General features: G+C 42.0%; 1 protein-coding gene across 1 annotated transcript in view; it reads right to left on the bottom strand.

Moving 5' to 3' along the window:
- LOC133504988 (gap junction delta-2 protein) overlaps nt 1-25,179 on the bottom strand; it is a 42,597-nt gene that overhangs the window by 14,297 nt on the left and 3,121 nt on the right. The window contains exon 2 of the mRNA XM_061827766.1: nt 22,530-22,719. Within this exon, the coding sequence (XP_061683750.1) occupies nt 22,530-22,600 (71 nt within the window). The 5' untranslated portion in view covers nt 22,601-22,719. The remainder of the gene's footprint in view (nt 1-22,529; nt 22,720-25,179) is intronic.

Raw genomic sequence — 25,179 nt, 5'->3', positions numbered from 1 at the left:
TGAAATCTGCATCTCCATACAGATCCTCATCAGAAGGAAGCATGAAGTACTCTAAAATATTCTGGTAGACTTTTGTGGTGACCTTTTACTTACGAAAGCAGAGTTTATCACCACCTCCACTGGATATTTCACCCCAAATCATGACTGTGAATATTTGACACTGGACCTCAAGCAGTTTGGGTTCTATTCTTCACCAGTCTTCCTTCAGATCCTCAGACCTTGATTCCCAAATGGATGCCACATTTTATTTTTATCAGAAATGAGGACCTTGGACCACTGGCCAACAGTTCAGTCCTCCTTCTCCTTGGCCCAGTTGAGACATTTCTGAAGCTCAACCTTAGAAGTGGCTTGACCCAAGGAACCCAATAATCATAGCCCATCTCCCGGATGAGTCTGAATGTAGTGGTTTTTGAAGCTATAATTCCCACCTCATTCCGGTCTTTCTGGATTTTTGCTAGAACCTTGAAATCTTCTCTATTTGATTATCCACCGAAGCCCATGCGCATCTTTTTGCTATTGCATCCTCACCTGAGACATTTTGTCCATCACATGATATCATCAAATGACCACCAGCCTGAATCTGTAAAAGTTTACATTTTTTCAATGGAAATATACAAATGAACTTTTCCATGAAATTCAAATTTTTTGGGAAAGCCGGAAAGAAGTATGTCTGTCTCCCTCTATTTGTATGTATAACCCAACCTGTACACCAACTGGCCACACCATTTTGATAATCAGATCCAATAGCTATCTTTAAAAAAAAATGTGGTTTAAATTCCCATTGCCACATAGGTATTCATTTAAAAATGTTTTTTGTTTATAACGCGTAACCCTGGTGAGGATGAGCAGTTCAGAGAATGGCTGGATGTAGCCTAACCCTAACCCTTTAATAATGTATTCGTATTATATATTAATATACTGTATTAATGTATAATATAATATTGAGAGCTGCTTCTTATGGTTAATAATAGTGTAGTTATACTTTGGTGAATACATTAGACCTCTTATTGTGATGGTCTGCAGTTCTGCAAACTGTACAAAAGCTACACACCATATTGGCTCTATAAGAAGGTTAAATTCAAATGAGTACTGCACGGGGTACAATGCACTATTACAGAAAAAAATAGAAGTGGGGCAAAATAGAGGAAGTCATTGACAAAGAGGGATAAGATGTGGCTGTAGATATGAAAAGGAATAAGAGTAGCTGAGGTTCCTTACCCAGAAACCCGTTGACAACCCCCCAAGCCCCACCCATTACCCTGATTTTTCCTCCTTTCAATCCCCACTCCGCTCAATTTACCTTCTCCTAGTTACCACGGAAACAGGCGAGGAGCAGAAAGAAGATGAGGAGAGAGAGAAGTGTGCCGCTGAGCAGCAAAGTAAACTAAAACTGTTTGTTTTTGCTCATCTTCGATTGGAGCAGCTGCACACTACTGGGTGACAGTGGAGTACAAGAAGCTTTGAAGATTTTGAGGGGGGAAAATAGACACAGTTGTCCTCGTTTTATTCTATTCATAATATATTTGGAAAACCTGCTGGAAACTTAATGATGAGAGAATTTCACAATAGTGATGCTCTTTTCAAAAGAAATGGAATCAGGTATAGTATTTCCTTAGTGGAAAGTGCCATCATTTGCAATTTTTCTGTGCTGGCAGCTTTTGGGATTTCAACCTCTTCAGTCTTATGGCAGCACGGTTAATGCATTTCACACTCTCACCTTTAACCTCTGTCAATACATACTCCCGCTCTGAGCTCCTCCCCCCCCCCCCCCCCCCCTTATCCTATCCTTAGGATATTGTGTTAGCAACAGTCCATTGCGTGTTTACTATCTTATACTTAGAAAGCAGCTTGATCAGTTGTTTGGAGTCCATTGTAATTGTGTTTTTTTCAGACAATGTGGAAGTTTAGCACACTTGGAGATTAAAAGCGACAACCTTGAAAAAAAGTTTTGAACAAGTTTTGTTCACTTTTACTGCATTCCTGACTAATGAAGAGGAGAAAGTATCCCACTTGGACCATCTCATGTCCAACTCCAAAAAGGAAATAGAAAATAAAGAAATAACACACACTGCCCTTTTTATTCAATTTAACTTGTTTTATGATGAGGCGGCACGGTGGCGCTGCTGGAAAGCGGTTGGTCTCATAGTTCTAAGGACCCGGGTCCAATCCCGGCCCTCCCAGTGTGGAGTTTGCATGATCTCCCCATGCCTGTGTGGGTTTTCTCCGGGCACTCCAGTCCCCCCCCCCCCCCCCCACACACACACACCCCAAAAACATGCAACATTAATTGGACACTCTAAATTGCCCCAAGATGTGATTGTGAGTGCGACTGTTTGTCTCTATGTGCCCTGCGATTGGCTGGATTGGTGTACCCTGCCTCCTGCCCGTTGACAGCTACGATAGGCTCCAGCACCCCAGCGACCCTTGTGAGCATAAGCGGCTAAGAAAAGGGATGGATGGATGGATGAATGGATGGAAGGATGAACTTTATGATGAGGAGTTACAATGACATATCTTATCTTTTGTACAAAACAGGTTTTGATCAAACGTGAGGCATTTTTGTGGCATGTCAGATTTCTTCATCTTGGGGATGCCAGAAGTCTGATGTCATGAAGCGGGAAAATTCAATTGGAATCCCGATCTCTATGTTTTTCCATAACGTTGTAGTGGCTTATAATTGGGATCAATGGGATGTCGCTTTTATAGAAACCATCAATACAAAACAAAAACACAATACAACAGTCACATCTCTTTCCAACCAATCAGAGGCTGGAAAATGCTGACATCACTGGCCACTAAGATGGTCTCTGAAATCAATGTGAAATCTCATTAGTTAAAGAATTAGTCCCATTGCCAAAATGGTTTAACGTAAATGGTCCAGCATTACTAATTCTTACTTTACACTAAACACCATTTGCCCAAAATGTAATGCGCCATGGAATTTTGACGATTTTTTTCTGGAATGAATGTCTTGCTAAGTCTGCCATGAACCAGCATGAATACTTTTCAAGTTACACCCAGCTATTCAATGTTTTTGTTGACTCCTAAGGAATAATGTGGGGGGCATCCCCCTTTTCTACAAAAAAAAAGGTTTGGGAACCACCACATTATGTGCACCCCATTTTACAATGGGCAACTAGTGTCCCCCCCACCCCCAAACAAACATTGAGGAGATCAGCGAGCCTCCCTAAATTTTGTTTCACACATGTGAGTCCAACTTGCCTGTTGACTAAAGTAGAGATTGCTGCATATTTGGGTTTAAATTAACACGAACAAGAACCCACAGCACTGTGCTTTGTCACTGCGCACTCATTCTGCACTCACATCATAAGTTCAGCATGCTTCTCTCAAGGTTTGTCTATCCTTTGTTTTTCCCCTACATTGTTGTACTGTAGATTCTCTCTTTGATCTCACTGGGTTTGACCAAAGACCTCTGGTTATCGAGAACTCTTATAGAATTCTGGGAGCAACCTTCATATTACAACTAGACAGCGGTGTTTGTCACTTTGTCCTGAAGTTTTGTTCACATCTAAAAGGAGACATGGTACCCCTTTTCGTGATAAAATAATTTGATTCTAGCGTTTAAACGTTAAATCATGCTGAACCGCAAGTAACACAGGCCTTACTTCTGGCTTATTCTTTTCTCCTGAACCAATTACGTTTTTACCCAAACCAATATAGGCTAGGATGAAAATTATTTCATCTCCAAAAGTGGGGGAGCCGCAAAAAAAGTTTGGGAACCTCTGCTCCAGAGAGTCATTCAAATGAATTTATTTAGGCCCCTGAATGAATCTAGGCAGTCATCATTCAAACATTAAATAGCAATACATGTCATCCACTCATACAGATCATAGCTTTTTTTTCAGGCACTACAGTAAATTGGTTTGCTGTGGTTTATCAATACCTCATAGTTCACAGCAGGTCATCTGGCATCGCGCTATATCCAAGCAAACACACACGCACACACACTCATAAACCCACAGGGATATTCCGGGGCTCGAGGCCAGTGACGGAAGCAGTGAGGTGGCTGCACTCTCTCCTGCTGACAGACCTTCATCCTGCACGGCCACCTTCTTCCTATCAGGCATGTGCATGCACGCCAGCACAATTATAGGAAATGCAAACCAGAAGGGAGCATATTTGCGTGAAAGAGAATGAATATCTGTTACAAGTTAAGGACACCTTTTAAGCAAGGAGTGTTTTATGTGAATGATTTCAATGAATGAAAATTCATGAACTAGTTTATATTTGGGCTAATCTGAACCTATTCTTCTTTTCCTTTCAGCTTGTCCCGTTAGGGGTCGCCACAGCGTGTCATCTTTTGCCATCTTAGCCTATCTCCTGCATCTTTCTCTCTAACCCCAACTGCCCTCATGTCTTCCCTCACCACATCCATAAATCTTGTCTTTGGTCTTCCTCTCGCTCTTTTGCCTGGCAGCTCCATTCTCAGCACCCTTCCACCAATATACTCACTCTATCGCCTCGGAACATGTCCAAACCATCGAAGTCTGCTCTCTCGACTCTTGTCTCCAAAACATCCAACTTTGGCTGTCCCTCTAATGAGCTCATTTCTAATCCTATCCAACCTGCTCACTCCGAGCGAGTGGTTGCTACCTCCAGTTCTGCTTCCTGTTGCTTTTTCAGTGCCACCGTCTCTAATCCGTACATCATGCCCGGCCTCACCACTGTTTTGTAAACTTTCCCCGTCATCCTAGCAGAGACTCTTCTGTCACATAACACACCAGACACCTTCCGCCAGCTGTTCCAACTTGCTTGGACCAGTTTCTTCACTTCCTTACCACACTCACCATTGCTCAGCATTGTTGACCCTAAATATTTTAAGTCCTCCAACCTCGCTATCTCTTCTCCCTATAGCCTCACTCTTTCCCCTCCACTTTTCTCATTCACGCACATATATTCTGTTTTACTTCGGCTAATCTTCATTCCTCTCCTTTCCTTTGTAATTTAACTTTGTAATCGTTCCTCTGCATGCTCCCTGCTTTCACTGCATATCACATTATCATCTGCGAACATCATGGTCCAAGGGGATTCCAGTCTAACCTCATCTGTCAACCTATCCATTTCTACTGCAAACAGGAAGGGGCTTAGAACTGATCCCTGATGAAGCCCCACCTTCACCTTAAATTCTTCTGTCACACCTAAGGCACACCTCCCCACTGTTCTGCTGCCATCATACGTGTCCTGTACTATTTTAACATACTTCTCTGCCACACCAGACTTACGCATGCAGTACCACAGTTCCTCTCTTGGTACTCTGTTATAGGCTTTCTCTAGATCCACAAAGACACAATGTAGCTCCTTCCGACCTTCTCTGTACTTTTCCACTAGCATCCTCAAGGCAAATAATGCATCTGTGGTACTCTTTCTAGGCATGAAACCATACTGTTGCTCACAGATACTTACTTCTGTCCTGAGTCTAGCCTCTACTAGTCTTTCCCATAACTTCATTGTGTGGCTCATCAACTTTATTCCTCTGTAGTTCCCACAGCTCTGAACATCGCCTTTGTTCTTAAAAATGGGAACTACAACACTTTTCCTCCACAGCCATCTCTCCAAATTGCTTTCATACCTCCACCGGTATGTCATCAGGACTGACTGCCTTTCCATTTTTCATCCTTTGTAGTGCCTTTCTGACTTCCCCCTTACTAATTATTGCCACTTCTTGGTCCTTCACACTTGTGTCTTCAACTCTTCCTTCTCTCTCATTTTCTTCATTCATCAACTTCTCAAAGTATTCTTTCCATCTATTTAGCACACTACTGGCACCAGTCAACACATATCCATCTCTATCCTTAATCACCCTTATCCGCGACACATCCTTCCCATCTCTATCCCTCTGTCTGGCCAACCTGTAGTGATCCTTTTCTCCTTCTTTCGTGTCCAACCTGGTGTACATGTCTTCATATGCCTCTTGTTTAGCCTTTGCCACCTCTACCTTTGTCCTACGCCGCATCTCGATGTACTCCTGTCGCCTCTCCTCAGTCCTCTCAGTGTCCCACTTTTTCTTCGCTAATCTCTTTCCTTGTATGACTCCCTGTATTTTGGGGTTCCACCAAGTCTCCTTCTCTCCTTTCCTACCAGAAGACACACCAAGTACTCTCCTGCCTATCTCTCTGATTACCTTGGCTGTCGTAGTCCAGTCTTCCGGGAGCTTCTGCTGTCCATCGAGAGCCTGTCTCACCTCTTTCCGAAAGGCCGCACAAGATTCTTCCTTTCTCAGCTTCCACCACATGGTTCTCTGCTCTACCTTTGTCTTCTTAATCTTCCTGCCCACTACCAGTGTCATCCGACACACCACCATCCTATGCTGTCGAGCTACACTCTTCCCTACCACTACTTTACAGTCTGTAATCTCTTTAAGATTACATCGTCTGCACAAAATATAATCCAACTGCGTGCTTCTACCTCCGCTCTTGTAGGTCACTATATGTTCCTCCCTCTTCTGGAAATAAGTGTTCACGACAGCCATCTCCATCCTTTTTGCAAACTCCACCACCATCTGTCCCTCAAAGTTCCTTTACTGGATGCCGTACTTACCCATCACTGCTTCATCGCCCCTGTTTCCTTTACCAATATGTCCATTACAATGTGCTCCAATCACAACTCTCTCGCTGTCTGGGATGCTCAACTACTTCATCTAGTTCCTTCCAGAATTTCTCTTTCAACTCTAGGTAACCTGCTCACCACATTATACATAATGCCCACAATTTCAAATTTTAGTGTCATCACTCGATCTGATACTCTTTTCACCTCCAAGACATTCTTAGCCAGCTCTTCCTTTCAAATAACCCCTACTCCATTTCTCTTCCCATCTACTCTGTGGTAGAATAATTTAAACCCTGCTCCTAAACTTCTAGCCTTATTACCTTTCCACCTGTTCGCTTGGATACACAGTATATCAACCTTTCTCCTAATCATCATGTCAACCAACTCCTGAGCTTTTCCTGTCATAGTCCCAATATTCAAACTCCCTACACTCATTTGTAGGCTCTGTGCATTCCTCTGTTTCTTCTAACAACGGATCCGGTTTCCTCCTCTTTTGTCTTCGACCCACAGTTGCTGAATTTCCACCGACGCCCTGCAGGCTAGCAGTGCCGGGGGCGGGCATTGTTAACCCAGACCACGACCGATCCGGTATGGGATTATTTAGATGAACGCTCATATTTGTTTGGCACAGTTTTTACGTCGGTGTCATGCTCCTGCCATCCTCCCCAGGCTGGGTATGGTCAGCCAATTAGCCGACACACACCTGCACCCTGTTTCGGCTGATTACACACAGTACTTATAGGACACGGGGGACAACTAGTCCTCCGCCAGATCATTGATTCCCATGCCTCGTTCCCGCAATCCCGTATACCTGACGTACCGTGTACCGACCCTCGCCTGTTCCCTGACCATCCTAGTAAGCCTGCCTCTTCTGATACTGCTGCTTTTCCTGACTGACTCGCTGATCATTGACCACAGACCAAATAAAGGCTTTCTGTACACTACCTGCTTGCCTCTGGAGTTGTGCATTTGGGTCCGCCCTCGAGCCTTGTTCGTGACAGCCGGATGCCCTTGCTGACGCAACCCTCTGCATTTATCCGGGCTTGGGACCGGCCTACAGATTGCACTGGTTTGTGCCCCCATAGGGCTGCATTTGGGCTAATCTGAACCTAATTTAGTCCATTTCTGCCTGAGGAACATGACTGAGCGCGCACTCATTCTGGCGTCCATGAGCGGTTTTCAAATCAAAGTCGTTTTCATTCGGGTGTGCCAGGTTTTGCTCTGGACTTCCAGGACAAACTCGCCTTGATGTATTATATACGAGCCTTCATATGTCGGGATGAACGCCATATTTACCAACTGCTATTCATGTTTATATTCGGCAGGCACATAGCAGGAGCCTGTGGGCACAAGGTGCCTACAGTGTTTTAACTAAAGCATTCTGATACAAATAATCCATTTGTATAATGAAGTACTCCATTAGAATACAACCATAAAATAAAGGCTCCCGTTTACTCAATGTCCCTGAACACACCTCGTTACGACAAGCCGCCCATAAATGGCTGTCGTCGTGCGCTGAATGGATTGTTAAATTACAATGTTTTCACGCCAACGCATAAACGCTGTTCTGATGGGTTTGTTCTTCCAAGTCATTTTTAAATGCAAATATTTTGTTCAAAAACTGTTCTCTCACACCAGAATGAGCATGTTGCTACATTCATCAGGCAGAAATGAAATCGGTAACATGAATTAAAATGAGGTTTCTATGAGGTCGCTCCAAATTTCAATTGCTCGGATGACATCATAGACAACATAGACTACACAAAGATTTGATGATGAAACACAGAGGAAAACCATTTCAACTAAGTTACAATATTAGTCTTTTTTTCGACAGAGAATAGAGAATTTATGCCTGTGAGGATTCTTGTATGTTCTTTCTCCATGTATTACTACCACTTTTGTTGAAATGTAAGCTGTTTAAAAATCATCTTTGTTTTATCGATCAATCCATCTTCTCTCCTCCTCATCCTCCCTCGGGTTGCTGTGCTGGAGCCTATCCCTGCTGACTTCAGGCAAGAGGTGGGGTGAACTCTAAAGTGATTGGCAACTCCTCAAAGCTCTCTTTGATGTTTAGTTTAAAAGTAAAATTCAATTTGGAATTGCACTAAACAGGTTGAGAGTTTTCTTTTCGGTTGTTTGCCAAATTCCTGCTTTTTGTTACGTTTGTATCAATCATCGCTAATTCATAACTTTTTTTGCTTGCAGCTAAAGATAAAATTGGCCAAGTGGGAGGTCATATCTTGAAAGTATAATTCGGGGTACCGATGTACAGTATTTTGGTTGCCTCATTTAGCTTCATGAGAAGGTCAAAACATTGAGCTCTCAAATTGTGCACTTGTATCTCATGTTGTGGTCATTGAATTTGTCCTGCAAATAGTGAAATATGTGGTGTAAAAGTTAGTCTATATTTAACTGATATTTGCATTTTAATACAAATCAAACGTATTTAAACTGTGGGGTGGAGCTATCTGCCCCAAATGTAATGTGAGCCTCTGCTGAGGTTGTCTGGAAGAATCCCCTGTCAGGAGGAGTTTCAATTCCCTCTGGCAGAACTTGGTGGAGATCGGGACACTGAATCTGAATGGACTATTCCCCATGCCTCCGTTGCCAAGGCAGCCGACCACACCTGTGGCTGTAAGGTACTTGGTGCCTGTCATGGCAGCAATCGGTGAAGGATGTCATTAAGCTGAAGAAGGAGTCCTTGTGGGGTTTTTGAGCTGTGGGACTCCTGAGGCACCTGATAGTTACCGGCTGCTCAAGCGGAATACAGTTTTGTTGGTCACTGAAGCAAAATCTCAGGCATGGGAGGATTTCAGTCATACCGGTGGTTTTCAAACATTTTTGGGGACACCGCTCATTTTGAGATCAACATTTTCCGCCCTCTTTACATTAAACAACATGGGGGTGATTGTGAATGAGGCTGTTGTCTGTCTCTATATGCCTTGCAATTGGCAGGCAACCAGTTCAGGGTGTACCCTGCCTCCTGCCCGATGATAGCTGGCATAGCCTCCAAGAATCGCATGGCTCAGAACATGAATGGATGGATGGATGGATGGATGGATGGAAGGATGGATGGATGGATGGATGGATGGATGGATGGATGATGGATGGATGGATGGATGGATGGATGGATGGCTTCCAAGTATTTTCCTCGACGGGCCACAAACAGAAAAATAGAAAGATGCAAGGGCAACTTTAAAATGTTTCACTTTACATTATGAAACTAAAATGTTTGTATCAACCAATTATTGATGTTGCTTTAGTTCTTTTGAAGAAACTGCTCTCTCTTTTAGTAACCCATTAGGGGAATTCCATGATAGTCTGCCATCTTGTAATGAGAGCCCCTGTAATGGACAAATAGCATAATCGTGGTATAACCATGCTGTTGGTGTTCCAAGCTCTTTTCAGATCATTGACCAAGTCCTGTCGTGTCGTCCTGGGCTGATTCCTCACCTTTGTAAGGATCACTGAGACCCCACAAAGTGATATCTTGCATAGAGCTCCACTCCGGTTGAGATTGACCATCATGTTTCACTTCCTCCATTTTCTAATGATTGCTCCAACAGTGGACCTTTTTTCACCCAGCTGCTTGGCAATTTCTCCGGAGCCCTTTCCAGCCGTGAGGAGTTGTCTCTGGTGTCTTTGGACAGCTCTTTGGTCTTGGTCATGTTACTGATTGTATGGGGTGGACAGGTGTCTTCATGCAGTTCACGACCTCACAGTTGCATCTGATTCAGAATAATACATGGAGTGGAGGTGGACTCTTAAAGGCAGACTAACAGGTCTTTGAGGGTCAGAATTCTAGCTGATGGACAGGTGTTCAAATACTTATTTGCCAATTGTTAAAAAATCATATATTGTGATTTCTGGATTTTTCTTTTTCGATTAATCGCTCTCACAGTGGACATGCACCTACGATGAAAATTTCAGACCCCTCCATGAGAGGGAGGAAGTGGGAGAACTTGCAATATAGCAGGGCGTTCAAATACTTATTTTCTTCACTGTATGTTGGTATGAGGGTGTGTTAGTGCCCATGGAATGGGTAACTTGCACATCTCTGAAGACATCATTAATGCTAAAAGTTACATACAAGTTTTGAAAGGATATTTGGTGCTCTCCAAGCAACAACCTTTAAAAGGACATCCGTGTTTATTTCACATCATAGTAACGGAGGGCAAGCATTAGACCTGCCTGCCAGCAGTCCAGACCTGTCTCCCATTGACGGGTGCATTCTAGTGCATTATGAAAGATACAGCAATAGATACAATATATGAGCACCTAAATTGTATTATATCTTTTTGCAAGAATGAGAAATAATTCCATCTACAAAGTTTCAAAAATTTGCGTTGTCAGTTCTGAAATGCTTCTTGTTTTTAAAAGGAAATGTTACGAAACAAGCGTTGTCTGTTTGCAACAAAGGAATCTGTATAGATGTATGAAGGACATCTCAATTTTTGTGGCACACCCAGACAAATGTGTATACTGTATGAATTTACCACACTCACATCTGCAGTTTATAGTTAAAGACTGAAAATACCACCCGTGTTGGTATCAGCAAAATGAAATGAGATATTAGGAGAATGTCTTATATGAGTTAGCCAACGGCTACAAACTGGTAATGGTGTAATAATGAATGAAAGGCAGTTTAATAGTGTAAAGCTATGTTCTGAGGAAGATTTAGTTCAACTGTACACCGACCGAGGTAAAAACGGTTGCAGTTACCTTGGCAACAGATTAGTGGCTCAAGTAGTGATAAAAATAGAAACATAGACACCCAAAATAGACTTGCTAAAATCTACTTCCGAGGACTCATTCACAGGAGATCAATGGGACACGTGACAAGCGCAAGTGACATGATGAGTCACCATAGAAACATGACAGCCAGTGGGTTCTTGGTTTAAGGTTTTGCTTGGAAGTCTGAGATAGAAGCAGGAGCAGGAGAAAGAAAGAACAGCAGGAAAGAGGAAGAGAGCAAAAGCCTGGGAGGCAAATGCGGAGGGGGTCGGTGGAGGGAAACACAGATAGAGAGAAATGATGGGCGTAATCCAGATTAAAACTGGGTTTTGGACAATCCTGAGTAAGGAGTGTCATGTTCATGCCAACTCCCCACCCACTGTGGCTCTCCTGTGCCAAGATCCAACCCAAATCAGCCGCTCTGGCACATGCAGGAGGGCCTCCATGACACATACATTCATCCCAAATGCAAATACTGGATCTTCATCTACCACAAGCATTTAGTGTACGGTCCAGTTTGGCATCACCATGATGTTTGACTTGATTTTAATTCAGCCTTACTTACTGAATGTAAATCTAAACACACAAAGAACAGCGATTCAACTACAACGTATGTATCCAGTACATAAGAAAATGTGAATATTAGGAAAATGAAAATTTGATTGTCATATGTCACAGAAGTACATTTTTTTTTTCTTAAAGGTTTGCTGAAAATTTTCCAAACTGTGACATTCAGGATTATTTCGCTACACCATTCTATTCGATCATATCTGCAATTTGTCACATATTGTACTGTACCTTTTTCAAAAATCATTTTCTTTAGGATTCTGATTGTCTTACACTTATAGGTTACTGTGAAACAGCAAGACATGTTGCACAATCAAAAAGATATATACATTTTGTATTTAAACCTACATTTGTGAAAACCAAAACATATTTATCTCATCATAACAGCGGCCACACAAAAGCTCCCTATAATTGGCTGGGAAAGTTAATGTAAAATTACATGGGGTCAAAAAACACTTTGGCAACTTCGTTACTTCATCAAAGATCTTACAAATGGCATAGTGCGTGCGTGCGTGCGTGCGTGCGTGCGTGAGTGCGTGAGTGCGTGAGTGCGTGAGTGAGTGAGTGAGTGAGTGAGTGAGTGAGTGAGTGAGTGAGTGAGTGAGTGAGTGAGTGAGTGAGTGAGTGAGTGAGTGAGTGAGTGGTGAATTCAGATGGCTCGTTTCAGTATGATGGTCCTTGCCGAGAAGGTGTTCAGGGCCTACTCTGCATTTTTTATTCATGTTGAGTCAATCACACTACAGAGATGACACAGCCCCAGAAGACATAGTCTCATACACGCACACGGACTCACACAGACACACACAAAAATATGCTAAGTGTTCTAATAGCCTAAATAAATCTTTGTTCATTAGAGGCCCCAGTGGTAAGATGCAGCCACTGGCGGCAGTTGAGCAGCGTGAGGTTAAGCAATATACTGTAAATCAAGGCGAGGTTGTACTATCATGGAGCAGCAGTGGGATTTTGAACAAATGCTTGACTGATGTACTAAGATGTACACGGGGAATGTTACATGGTAGCTGAAGCTTGGCATACAAGCATCCAGTGGAATGACAAATTGAGCTTTCCGAACTTTAAACAGGAATACTGTACATGAAGCTATATGGAAATAAATTTCCTCTATATTGTAATTTATTAAGATGCAGCGCTACATATAAAAAAAAAGGATTCCACTGTGCAGTTTTGAAGTGTTTACAATGTGGTTGTTGTTTACAGTGGTGCAGAACTCCATTGCATTATCTTGAGTATGAAACACTGCATTGTGTATTTTTCCTTTTATATTGCTAAATGTGGTATTAAAAATGTAGAAATGCCTCTCAGTATGATGTTCTGCCCTGCAAACAACAATTATGATGCTGCTCATATTCAGCTCTAGGCTATTATCAAATATATTGGGCGTCATTATTTTTATGAAGGTTTTGGAGTTCATGATTTCAGTAAAATGTGTAGTTGTGTCTGTTACTAAAAAGCCAGGTGACTGCATGGTTTTCGTTACCGCTTTGAATAAATTCTGAAAAAGAGGCCGTTGTGCGCTCCATAGCATTAAATATTAAGATGAACTAAAGTTATGCATTACATAAACACTACAGTTATCCTAGTTGAGCTCCACATCACATTACTGGTTACTGACATCACCCCTGTGTTTTATGTATTGCTTCTGGGGGGTGGGGTGTCATGTTAGCAGCAGCTGCAACATAGAATCCCTGCTGTGGCTCTGGATGGTGCGTTCCACACGGACATAAACCTGGGGTCGTTTTTGATTCATCAAGAATTTCACAGATTTGCTGTATGCTTTGTGAACAGAAATTTCAAAAATTGGAAAGATTTCATGGTAGCATGCGATCTAATATGCAATAGACTTTAAATGCATTTTGACCGTTGATGCGCTGAAAGATTTTTTTATTTATTCGCTTTTATTACATTTTGTCATATTGTGGATTGATGGATGGATGGACGGATGGTTCGCTACACACTTCAGAAACCAAAATTGTGCCCATCATGTCTCGTCATTTAGCTACAGTGCATGAGGACAAAATATTATAAACAGTGTAAAACAATCCATTCAGATCATTGAAGATTGCTAATAAAATAACAGATTGTATTGCTAAATGAATACTGTACCTGTCTGACCTTGTTAGTCAAAAGTGGGCAATGTCGGTGTTTTATCCTGCAGTAAGATTAGGAAGCCCTTATATTCATGCACGAGCATTGCAAATTATTTTTCCTTTACCCCAAACTATCACGAACACCATTATTTCAAGTTATGTACACTACTCACGAGCACGGACACATAAAGCAAGATTTTTAGTATGTTTTTAATGAAAAAGTATTTAGTATGTTTTTAATGAAAAAAAGGCAGGTGGAATGGACCCATCAGGTTTTTCACCAAACACTATGATGTATTCGTAGATGGATTTCTGTATCTCCCGCCATGAAAATCCTCTTGAGGCGTTCGTTTTGTAGAAGAACCAGGAAGTAATGTTTTTTCTAGAAGCCCAGACTGACAGGTTTGTGTGTTTATACCCGTTTTACTGCCACAAAGTTAGTTGTTTTTTCCTGCGTATTAGCCAAAATGCCGTTTCGTTGTATTGCTGGATATTGCTCACACACTCAGGAGGATGGATTCACTCTTCACACATTTCCAAAAGACCTGGTTCGTCATGAAAAATGGATTGCACAGATGCAAAGGACGAGAGCTTCGTGGGTTCCAAATAACAGGTAGGTGTGTATAGAGGTATTAAAAAAATAATAGTTGGGGGGGATGACATAATCTCTCAGAAGTAACAAAAGATCATCATAATAGCGTCATAATAACTTAAAGTACGTAAGTCAAGGGTGCTAAATGTGCCAATGTGCAAGGACGCGGGCGGCGTTGTCGTCACTTGGGGATGCGGGCGGCATTGTTAATCGTCGCCACGGAGGTGGATCTGGCGGGGAGGTGGTTTGGCCGCGTGCGGTTTGGCTGCGTGTGGGATGAGAAAGGAGCTTCCTCCCAAACCAGCCACCAGTGTTTTGCTTGGCATGGGTCCTTCTGAGTACGCTACGTATTGCCATACATACTTTCAGGGAGTCTGTTGTTTGTTAGAAGAGATCCGCATATCATCTAAATATGGCTTGAAATGATCCGGTAATATTACCGCGGTCACTTCGCTCGATTGTGAGATATTCTCTTCTTCAAAAAGAGCTTCCATGTCAGAAGGGGCGTTGGAAAAATCTCCCATAGCAGGTGGCCTAATGTCTCTCTCAAAGGTGACTGTCCCAGTGTGATATCTGAAAATGACGTAGCAGGCAATATGGCTACCACTGGGATGTCGAGTGAGACTTCTGCAACTTTGCGCATGAATGAAAACTCTCCACCCATTTTTTTTCATATTATATGGAGTTTTCACAACAATATGTATTTTAAAATGTATATAGTAATGTCCGTGACACTTAAAGTCTGAGTGTGAATGCTGGTCAAAGGACTATAGAACTCTGGACACTTGGAAACAGTTTCTAAAATTGTCTTCTCATTAGATTATGCATTACACTGTCCAGCAAATGTAGAGTCCCCGATATACTGTGACAAATTAATACACCCCATCTTCAAACAACATCAGAGTATTACTCAAACAATGACCTACAAGGTCTAATGCTAAACCAATAAGCTTTGCTGAGTCATCCTTAAGGAGAATGCTCCTCCTGCTTTTCTCTTTATCCAATAAAATGTTACTTTAGATCAATATTGCCTCCACACAGTAAATGGACTGTCTGTCCGTTTGACTGTTTTCATCCTTTCTTTGAAAACTACAATCCCACATAATGCTTCTTTGACATAGTGTACAAGCAGTAAAAGCTGCATTGATTAATCCACTCTTCATGTAAGCACCAAGTGAACCCTGACCTTGGCAAATGTGGACCGAGGATATTAAAGTGAGAGTATAGAGAAGAGGAAAGGGCTAAGGTCTTTACACTTTTACCAAGTTTTGGTATTTCAATGGTTTATTAAAAGCTTCAAGCAAAATTTCTAAAAAAGCACATTCCATTTCCAATTATGCTTTAAGTAAAGCTACATTGAATAAGACGCACTATCTACCGTTACTTTCAAGAATGAACATCTGTATTCCAGATATTACTTTGACACATATATATAGATGAAGCAAGTAAGATGGAGATACAATACAACTGCCTCCCACCAGTGATTCAAAATCTCCCTGTGGAGAATATTTGGTCATTTTAATAACCAGCTTCTTGCAGCCTCAGAGTAAAGGCAGTTGACGTTACAGGCCACAACTCCCTCAGGGGTCATTTTACATATGGATGGAGGAAGTGTGAAAGCAGAAACTGTCAAGGATGAGCTGAATGAAAGGCGAAGGTCTCATTTGGCTGCTCTAAGTGCCCCTCCCCCTGCCGCCCTTTTTTTCAACAATCACTCAAGGAAATTGGACACAAGTAAAGCAACAGCATAGTCTATTCCTGGTATTGTGGCTTTTCTCCTCCCCCCCCCCTCCCTCATTTCTCTCCACACATTCACCAGATCAGCTTCCTCTCATACAAACAATCATCCATCACCTTAAATGGGGGGGTGAGTGCTTTGGAGGGATTTGGAAAACAAAGGCACGTAATGATCTAAAGGTCATGTGATGACAGAGCTGTGCCCGTCAACAAACACACACACACACACACACACACACACACACACACACACGAGCGCATGTCAACACCATTCACTGATTAATATTAGTCTTTGGTCAGTGTGGCACAGTACTGCTGAAAGAGGACATGTGGCACAAACATGCACGCATGCACAATATATGCATGCTTTCCTAGATGGACAATTATACCTGAGTGACAAAGCCCATTTGATTCAGTCATGCAGACACGCAGCACGCACTGAGGTCAGTCTATGTCATGATTAAAAAAAGAAACTTATGTAAGAAAGAACAGACACACTCTTGATCACCTGCACAGAAGTGTACCAAAAAAGATGCAAACAGATCTTTGTCGTCATCTCCTTTTCATGTCTTCGGCCTCCTACTTCACATTTAACCTTATCAAACGTTCTCTTAAACTCACTGAAGACTTCAAAACTGTCATGAGCAAAATGTATTTATACTTCACAATTTAGTCCTAGCCTCTAGTCATTCCCTTCAATCATAGCAGAGTGTATGGTATGGATTAACGACATCATAAATTTCTGATTTCATCAAACAGAGGCCCTATTTAAAAACAATTCCATCACTTTTCCCTCTGAAAACACTCATTTGTTGACAATGTTAAGATATTCCATCCATTCATTCTCAACACCTCTTATCCTATTTAGGATCACAGGGCGCAGGAGCCGACCCAAGCAGATTTCGGATGAAAGGCGGACTACACCCTGAACCGGTCGCCAGTCAGTCACTGGGCACAAAGAGACACAGACACCATTCGCACAGTCACTGGGTGGGAAATGAACCCACACTGCACGCACCAAAATCAGGTAAGTGTACTACTACACCATCAGTGTTTCAAAAGCAACAAATCATTGGTCAAACAAAGGAAGTTGCTCTTGTACTCCATTTTTTTTTTAATATTATCATTATTGTAAAGAAAATTCTGCCCTAAAAGTGAATTTAATCAGCAGAACTACACAGGAAAATGAAAAAAGAAATTTTTGAACTTGCTGCAGCAAGAGGAAAGTCGCTTCATTTGTGAAGTTGCGTGTACTAGTAATACTTGTGACAAGTAAATCATCTGATCTAATTATTGGGAAATGAAGGTGATAGCTTATTAAACTAATATGATGAAGAAAACCTAAAGAGCTGACGTCTTACTTTGTGACTTAAACTTCTTTGAGGTACTTCCAACGTTAATTATTCATTTAACAATCCATTTGCAGTGACCCGTAAGTGCATTTGTAACGCAAACGGTCAAACCCAAAAACTATTTCATTAAGTGTCCCATCTTCCACTCCCTGTGCCACTACTGAAGATCAATATTCATTGAGTGGGAGGAAAAATTTATAAATTTAGTACCATCATCATCTGAGATGACACGCTGTGGTGACCCCGAAAGGGACAAACCAAAAGAAACTTACTATACTGACCCATAGTGGCCCACAAATGAGACTCGGACCAGAGGGAGCAAGACTACAGAAACATCATGAGTAATGTGTTGACAGCGGTTAGGTAGAGAATGCTTATCCTCAAAGACTCTGTGTACCAACGGGGAGAGAGTCTCATAGTTTGTCACGTGGAAGACGATTTACACCTGGACCACAGCCAGTAATGGAGGAAATAAATCATGGGGAACAGGTGAATACACGAGGGCTCTCTTCCATACACACAACAAACTCCTTCTCAAGAAACCCCTGAACAGAAACCCATTAAAGTAAATGCTTTGAAACTCGTTTTACACAATCTGATGAAGTCTCTCACGCGTGAGCCACAGTTTTCCCTTATCAGATTGTATTATAATGCATGTGTGCCTGCAGTGATATTGCCGTGGTTCATAAGCACAGTGACATGAGACCACCTGCCCAAACATGTTTCTGCATGACCAATGGATTTAGTGCAACAGTGAAATAGATTTTAAGAATTATGAAGTGACCATTTACAGTACATTATATATATGTAATTATTTTTTTGAATGAGGTCTGCTCTCTTATCCAACTGCATCTTGAATACTTATTTTCAACATTTGGTGTTCCATGTTCCTTTGGGTTACCAGTAGTCTTTGTATATCTGGCATTTGTAGTCCATGTTTCATTGCCCTTAAGTGAGTACTGGTAAAAAACATTTCTTTTTAAAACTTTTTTTTCAAGCAAATGGGAAGATTGTTTGTGAATATGCCAGGCAAGTCTTGTGAGGCATTCAACTTCAGTACTGTACTTCTATTTCCATCATTACAAGTTGGCCTAAATATAGTCCTCCATTTTGCGATCTTTTTGTGGACAGTAACAGTTGAACATGACCTTGAATTTGCTTTTGTCCATTTTCAGACTTGAGCTTCCGAGACAGTGTGTCACCATGCCTGACCCCTTTTCCTAAACTTATTTGCACTCTTTCAGCATCAATTTGCATTGAACCTGAAGAAACATGATTGTAGAATGTTGCTATGGGTCCGCTCTATCTCTTGTTTTCCTAGCACCTGCAGTATTGAAGTGTTGGTGACTGAGTCAAATGGTTTTTCAGTCGATGAAGGATACACACAGAAGCATTTCGTACTCATTGAGTCATTCAGTTATGTTTTTGGGTGTCCAATTTAACACCCGATTTATGTAGCAAAATGATTTCCCAGTCTTCCCATGTCGCCGGGCCTTCTTGCAAGTTGAGTAAGCATCAGAACAGTTTTACAAGGATCTCAAATTCGTGGCCTCCTGCGTTAAGCATTTCAACAGAAATTTCATCCAGACCACAAGCTTTTGCGGCCTTAAGTGAACGAGTACCATTTTCAATACAAACAGCCCTTGACAATGTAAAAAAAACTTCAGAACATTGCCTGAAAATTCCTTTAAAAATGTGAGTATTGACTTGTATGAAAATTTCAGACCCCTCCATGATTTCTAAGTGGGAGAACTTACAATATAGAAGGGTGTTCAAATACTTGTTTTCTTCATTGTATGTGGAAAAAAAAGGCACTAATGGATGATAAATGGTTTTGAGCTCCCACATGCAGCCACACCAATTGTGGAAACGTGTTAACCACAACACTGAATATAATGATGGAATAGTTAAGTCATTCCTTCTCTATGAACATATAGGGCATAGGCAGTGAGAGGCATAAGTGCAAAACACCGAACCATGTTAAAACTTGGAAAGGATTTTATGAATCAATTTAAGATCAAATGTGATAGTCCAATTCAAACCCATGATATGGGCAGTTTACGTCAGAGTCGAGAGGGTCAGGGTTCGAAGCGAGAGCCAGAGAGATGCAATATTCCGTAATCCACAGACAGCAGTTCAGGAAAGAAATTTCATCATCATCATGGATTCACAGACAGCAGAAATGGTGAAACTCACACCTTGTTGACTTTATAGCAACCCTTCCAAATGCACCGGGGCAGTAAGGCAAAAGTGATAAGACAGAAGTCATTCATGTATGATTGTTGGACAGTCTGATACACTGATCACGTCATCAGCAAAGCCTTAAATATAGAGTGTATCACTATGGCTAGTAGAATGTGATTGACTGTCTCTCTGGAACAGAAATGGCAGACTGGGCCATTTCGAGTTCTATTACCAATAATTAAGTGACTCACTGACATATCGTCGCACCCATTTTGTTCATTCTCTTAACTCTTCATTTTGAAAATTATTCTTGATACATTGTCATTCAGCTTCACTGTACTATTAGGAAAATAAAAAAAAAAAAACATGACTATCATTAGAATTCCATAGGTGAAAACAAACTGCATTAACTTTGTTCCCTCAGAAATCCATATGCTTATTTTATTTTTTCACTATTCAATATTTAAGATTCCACTCTTACACACTCGCCATCATAACATTGGAACTGTCTCGGCAACAAAAATAAACCGCAGCAGATTACGGGAGGATTTTTGCCTCTGGATGTCCTGGGCGCCCCGCGGAGGTCACGACACACCGCACCATCTCGTGACGAGACAGTCCTTTTGGATTCTTCCCAACGCCCTGCAGACAGTAGCCATGTGTCTGCTTGCATGTCTGTGAATAACTGCTCCTCCCTCCCTGTGCCTCAACTTTGCCAATTTCTACTTGCCAGCTTTTACAAGTACAGCAGCCTGTCAGCTTGACTTCACCTTCTCTCTTGCTTCTCAACTTTCCTTGAGTTTCTTCTCGATTTGACCTGGTGCTTGTACTGCTTAAAAACATGTCCTTTTACTCTCTCTTTGGTAAGCCTGCAGCATTGTGAAAAATTGTTGCATTTCCAGTTTTCGTGAAGGTAGGCGTGCAAATTCTGACCTAATATCAACAAACTAACACCAAACAATCCACTGACACATCATAATAGACTTTTACTGTCTAAGTGAGACAGCACGGTGGATCAGATGGAAAGTGTTGGCCTCACAGTTCTAAGGACCCTGGTTCAATCCCAGCTCTCCCTGTGTGGAGTTTGCATGTTCTCCCTGTGCCTGCATGGGTTTTCGCCAGGCACTCCGGTTTCCTCCCAGATCCCCAAAACTTTCAACATTAACTGGATACTCTAAATTGCCCCTAGGTGTGACTGTGACTGCAGCTCTTTGTCCCTATGTGCCCTGCGATTGGCTGGCAACCAGTTCAGGGTGTACCCCGTCTCCGGCCCGTTGACAGCTGGGATAGGCTCCAGCACTCCCCGCGACCCTTCTGAGGATAAGCAGCTAAAACAATGGATGGATGGATGTCGAAGTGAAATAATAAAACATTTGGAAATAAGACACAGTTAGCAGTAGCGTGTGAATGAGCGAAATCATTACATCATTATCAATTTAATCAACTGAATGGGACAGGTAGAATTTCCAAAACGGGTTACTGTACTGAAGTTTAGTTATCTGGTTCATGAAATGACAACATTTTACATTCTGAGCAGATGATTTATTTTCTACATATTGCTTACATCATAAAATGATTCATGTATTCACTCAATAATTCAAGATTTGCACTAAACCAGTGGTTTTCAAACCTGGGGACGCACCCCAGTATGATGAGGGTTGGGGATGGGCAATCCTGAACACTTTCCAGTATTAAGTTACACCCAGCAGATGGAGCCAATTTTACAGCTAAGCACAGAACCTAGAGCTCCTGAAAATATATATAATGCAATGACGAAAGACAAATTACAGCAGAAAATAAAAGTTTCAATCATTTATTCTTGGTGGCTTGATAAACTCACCAGTATAATATTTCAGCTGTATAAGGCAAAAGTGACTACTGCAGTGATTATTGATTATTGCACAATAAAGGCATCATGTATTTATAGAAAAAACTACAGACCACTGCACTAAAGAGTGAGACAGTTCGCTTTCGGGATGTGGGTTTCATTTAAACTGACAATTCATATATGCTAATAATGCATGCTGAACCTGCATACTTTTCAAATATGTCCCAAGAAAACCCCAAAGTTAGGAATACTCCAAGTCCCTGATTAGTTGTAAAATGGTGTTTCATACCGACTACTGAGTTGATGTGCCTGCGGGGCTTAAGAGCTCATAAATAATTTCCCTTTCTGCAGCGTACAAGAATGAGCTATTCAAAGTAAAAAAACAAGACATTGCGACATGTAGACGAATATATAAATCATAGCCGCCATGACCTTACTAAAGCGACTCGTCTTTATTTATATTTAGGAATGACATAATCGAGTGACTGGAAAAGGCGGACGACTGTATGCACGTGTTTGGAGAAGGGGAGGCATTGGTGTATAGCACCAGCGGAGAATGTGAATGCAGGCAGTGGACTTTAAAGACGAGATGTCCTCGCGCTGCCCAGCTAGCAGCGGTAGCCAAAGCCTCTGCGTGGGCTAATAGTGTCTCTCCTGTTTGCCTAAATCTTCCATCATGTCACTCAGGAGGATTAAAGAAGCTAAAGCCCCCCTGGCTCTGCCAACAGCCCCTCTGGACCAGGAATCACTTAACAGGAAGCAGGACTAGATTCCTGCTCAGTACATGCAACAAGTATCCCCACAATGAACGCACGAAGTGACTTGTTCTTAATGTGGCATTACTAATTCACGCAAAGCCTCACCTTCCAATCATAGTGGAGTGTTGCTGCACGGCAGCCTCCAAGAGGCGCTCGAGGATGGTCCATTCTCCCATGGCTGCAGTTTGGAGGCATCCACTGGGGAAAGGGATGATAAGGCTGACCCCCAACCCTTGCGATAAGACACCAGTGTTGGTGTTCGAGGTCCACTTGATCTTAAGGTGACGTTGCAAATCTGAAAAAGCAGTGAAAGTCATTCACAAAACATCGCATATGATTTTCAATTAAACATTTGGCTTGAGAATGCTCTCCAATTAACATTTTGCATCTGTATCCATCCTTACCTGCTATCCACAAGGCTCTTCACACTTCCCTGTGAGTGCAACTGTTTGCGTCCAGTCTCACAAGCGCTCATTCAGACCAGTTCTCGCCTCCTGATGACTTTCAACCAGCAGCCACAATTAGTGCCAGTGTGCACCCACCTCCCAAACACGGACACTCATTAAGAGCAGCTCGTCACACCAAACCAGGGTCATGTCCATACGCACGTGTGAGCCTGAATTAAAAGAGATATGCTCATCTCTCCCATCCTCTTCATTTTCTTCCCCTCTCGTGCAAGCTTGAGCAAGTCCCTCCCTCTCTGCCGCTTGTAGATCAGCCAGCACTCGGGAGAAGCATCACAACTCCTGCTCCCGCCGCCACCGTCTCCACCGCTTCTGCTCCCTCCACTTGAAGTCGTGTGAGAGTCGTTTGGTGGTTTCTCCTCTCCAACCTCAATTCCTCTCTCTCTCTCTCTCTCTCTCTCTCTCTCTCTCTCTCTCTCTCTCTCAGGAGGCAGCTCTCCTTTCTTTTCCTCACCTCATCTTTTTCTCGTTCTCACTTGGTAACTGTTTTCATCCTCCACCTGACTCTCCCTCTCTCTCAATCTCAGAGCTACTAGGCAGCCAGACCGAGCGTGTGTCTAGAGGATTACCCGAAAGGCTTCATCTCTCTGCTCCTCCCCCTCCTCTCGCTCACTCTTCATCACAGTATTTATCCCCCAAGCACCCCCCACCACCACCACCATCATCATATATATGTACAGTATCTTGTATGGCTAGACCACTCCTTTCTCAAATAACTCTCTCCTCATCACAATTATATTTTTTTTTTTTTTTGCTGTCTGACAGTTCTCTCATCACCTTCCCTCACGCTGTATTATGCGCCGTTGCTTCAGTACAAAGCCAACGCTTGCTTGTTTACTCACTTCCAAAGCAACAATGAGGCTATGCAAGGATACTGAGCAGGCACAGGGGGACAGTACGACAGAACCAAAATGGGTTGGAATAAGTGAGTGAGTAAATGACTGTGTGACTGTGTGTGTCATGACAATGTAATTAGAAGGACTCATTAGGATTTAGTCATTTACATGAAGGATGCTTGGCTACAAGTGAAGTTTCCATATTCTAACACAATACAGACATTTTGCTTAGTAATACATGCAAAGATATGGCGTATAAGGGAAATACATACAGTACAGTAAACTACAACTCAATTGGAAAACAATATGTTTTGTGTGGAGAGGCAATATTTAATAAAATAGACAGCTGATATAATATGGTTTCACAAGTGTGCACACTCGCCTATAATTGGGATGTAGCTGTGTTCAGAATTAGCCAATCACATTCAAACGCTTCTTGGATTAGCTGGCAAACAGTCTAATAACCGTAAACTGCAGCCCCACATCCGTGACCGCAATGAGGATAAGTGCAATAGAAAATGGAGGAATGGACTCATTTAATCTGAATTTAAAGAGATTCAGTACAGACCTGCCACCATTCCAACTCTCTCCGATTAGCACAAAATAATGATCAGCACTTCTAGTAGTCCTTATTTTCCTTTTTTTTTTTTTTCCAGTGTTAACACTGACTGGTATTTGTGATCTGTTCACAGTTCTGTCCACCTTCTCTATGTTCAGTTCAAAGTGTGGGGGAAATAGCCCAAATCATGATGCTGCCACCACCATGCTTCACTGAAGGCCTGGTGTGATTTTGGTGGTAAGCAATAATTTCTAACATTTGTCATTATGGCCATAAATTCAACCTTGGATGATGCGAGGAATTCAAACCAAAGATAATAAAAGAAGGAATTCAGGAAGCCGCCGTTCTTTCAGAGACTCTAAATTGCCCTTAAGTGTAATTGTGACTGCAAATGCTTGTTTCAATGTGCCCTGTGATCAGCTGGCAACCAGTTCAGGGTGTACTCCACCTCCTCCCCAAACGATACCTGGGATAGGCTATAGTATTCCCGTGACACTTGTGAGGAAAAGCGTCTCAGAAAATGGATAGATTTGGTGAACTACAAGATACATCTTGAGGACTCCTCGGTGTCTCGGGAGCACAGTTCTGAGAACCACTGAAATGCTATCCATTACAAGAGCTGAACCAAATATTATGCCCTTACAAAGGAAGTAATGCTCAGTGATTGAGACTGTCATTGATGTATTAAATTGTTCAATATTGTGGTTGTAATTAGTGCTGCCTTGCATCATATAGACAGCTATCTTGAAATAAATGAAGCAAATCAAATTACGCATTATAAACAACTCAATAAATGCAGTGTAGACATAAAAGCAAATATAAAAGCACAGTCGAATGAGCCCATCAAAATTGTGCATTGTTATTTATGTCAAGGCATATTTTAGTTTATTAGTTCA

This window comes from Syngnathoides biaculeatus, chromosome 8 (assembly GCF_019802595.1).
Source record: "Syngnathoides biaculeatus isolate LvHL_M chromosome 8, ASM1980259v1, whole genome shotgun sequence".
In the NCBI taxonomy this organism is placed as follows: domain Eukaryota; kingdom Metazoa; phylum Chordata; class Actinopteri; order Syngnathiformes; family Syngnathidae; genus Syngnathoides; species Syngnathoides biaculeatus.
Note: the sequence above shows the minus strand (reverse complement) of the source record. Positions and strands in the feature narration are given on the sequence as shown.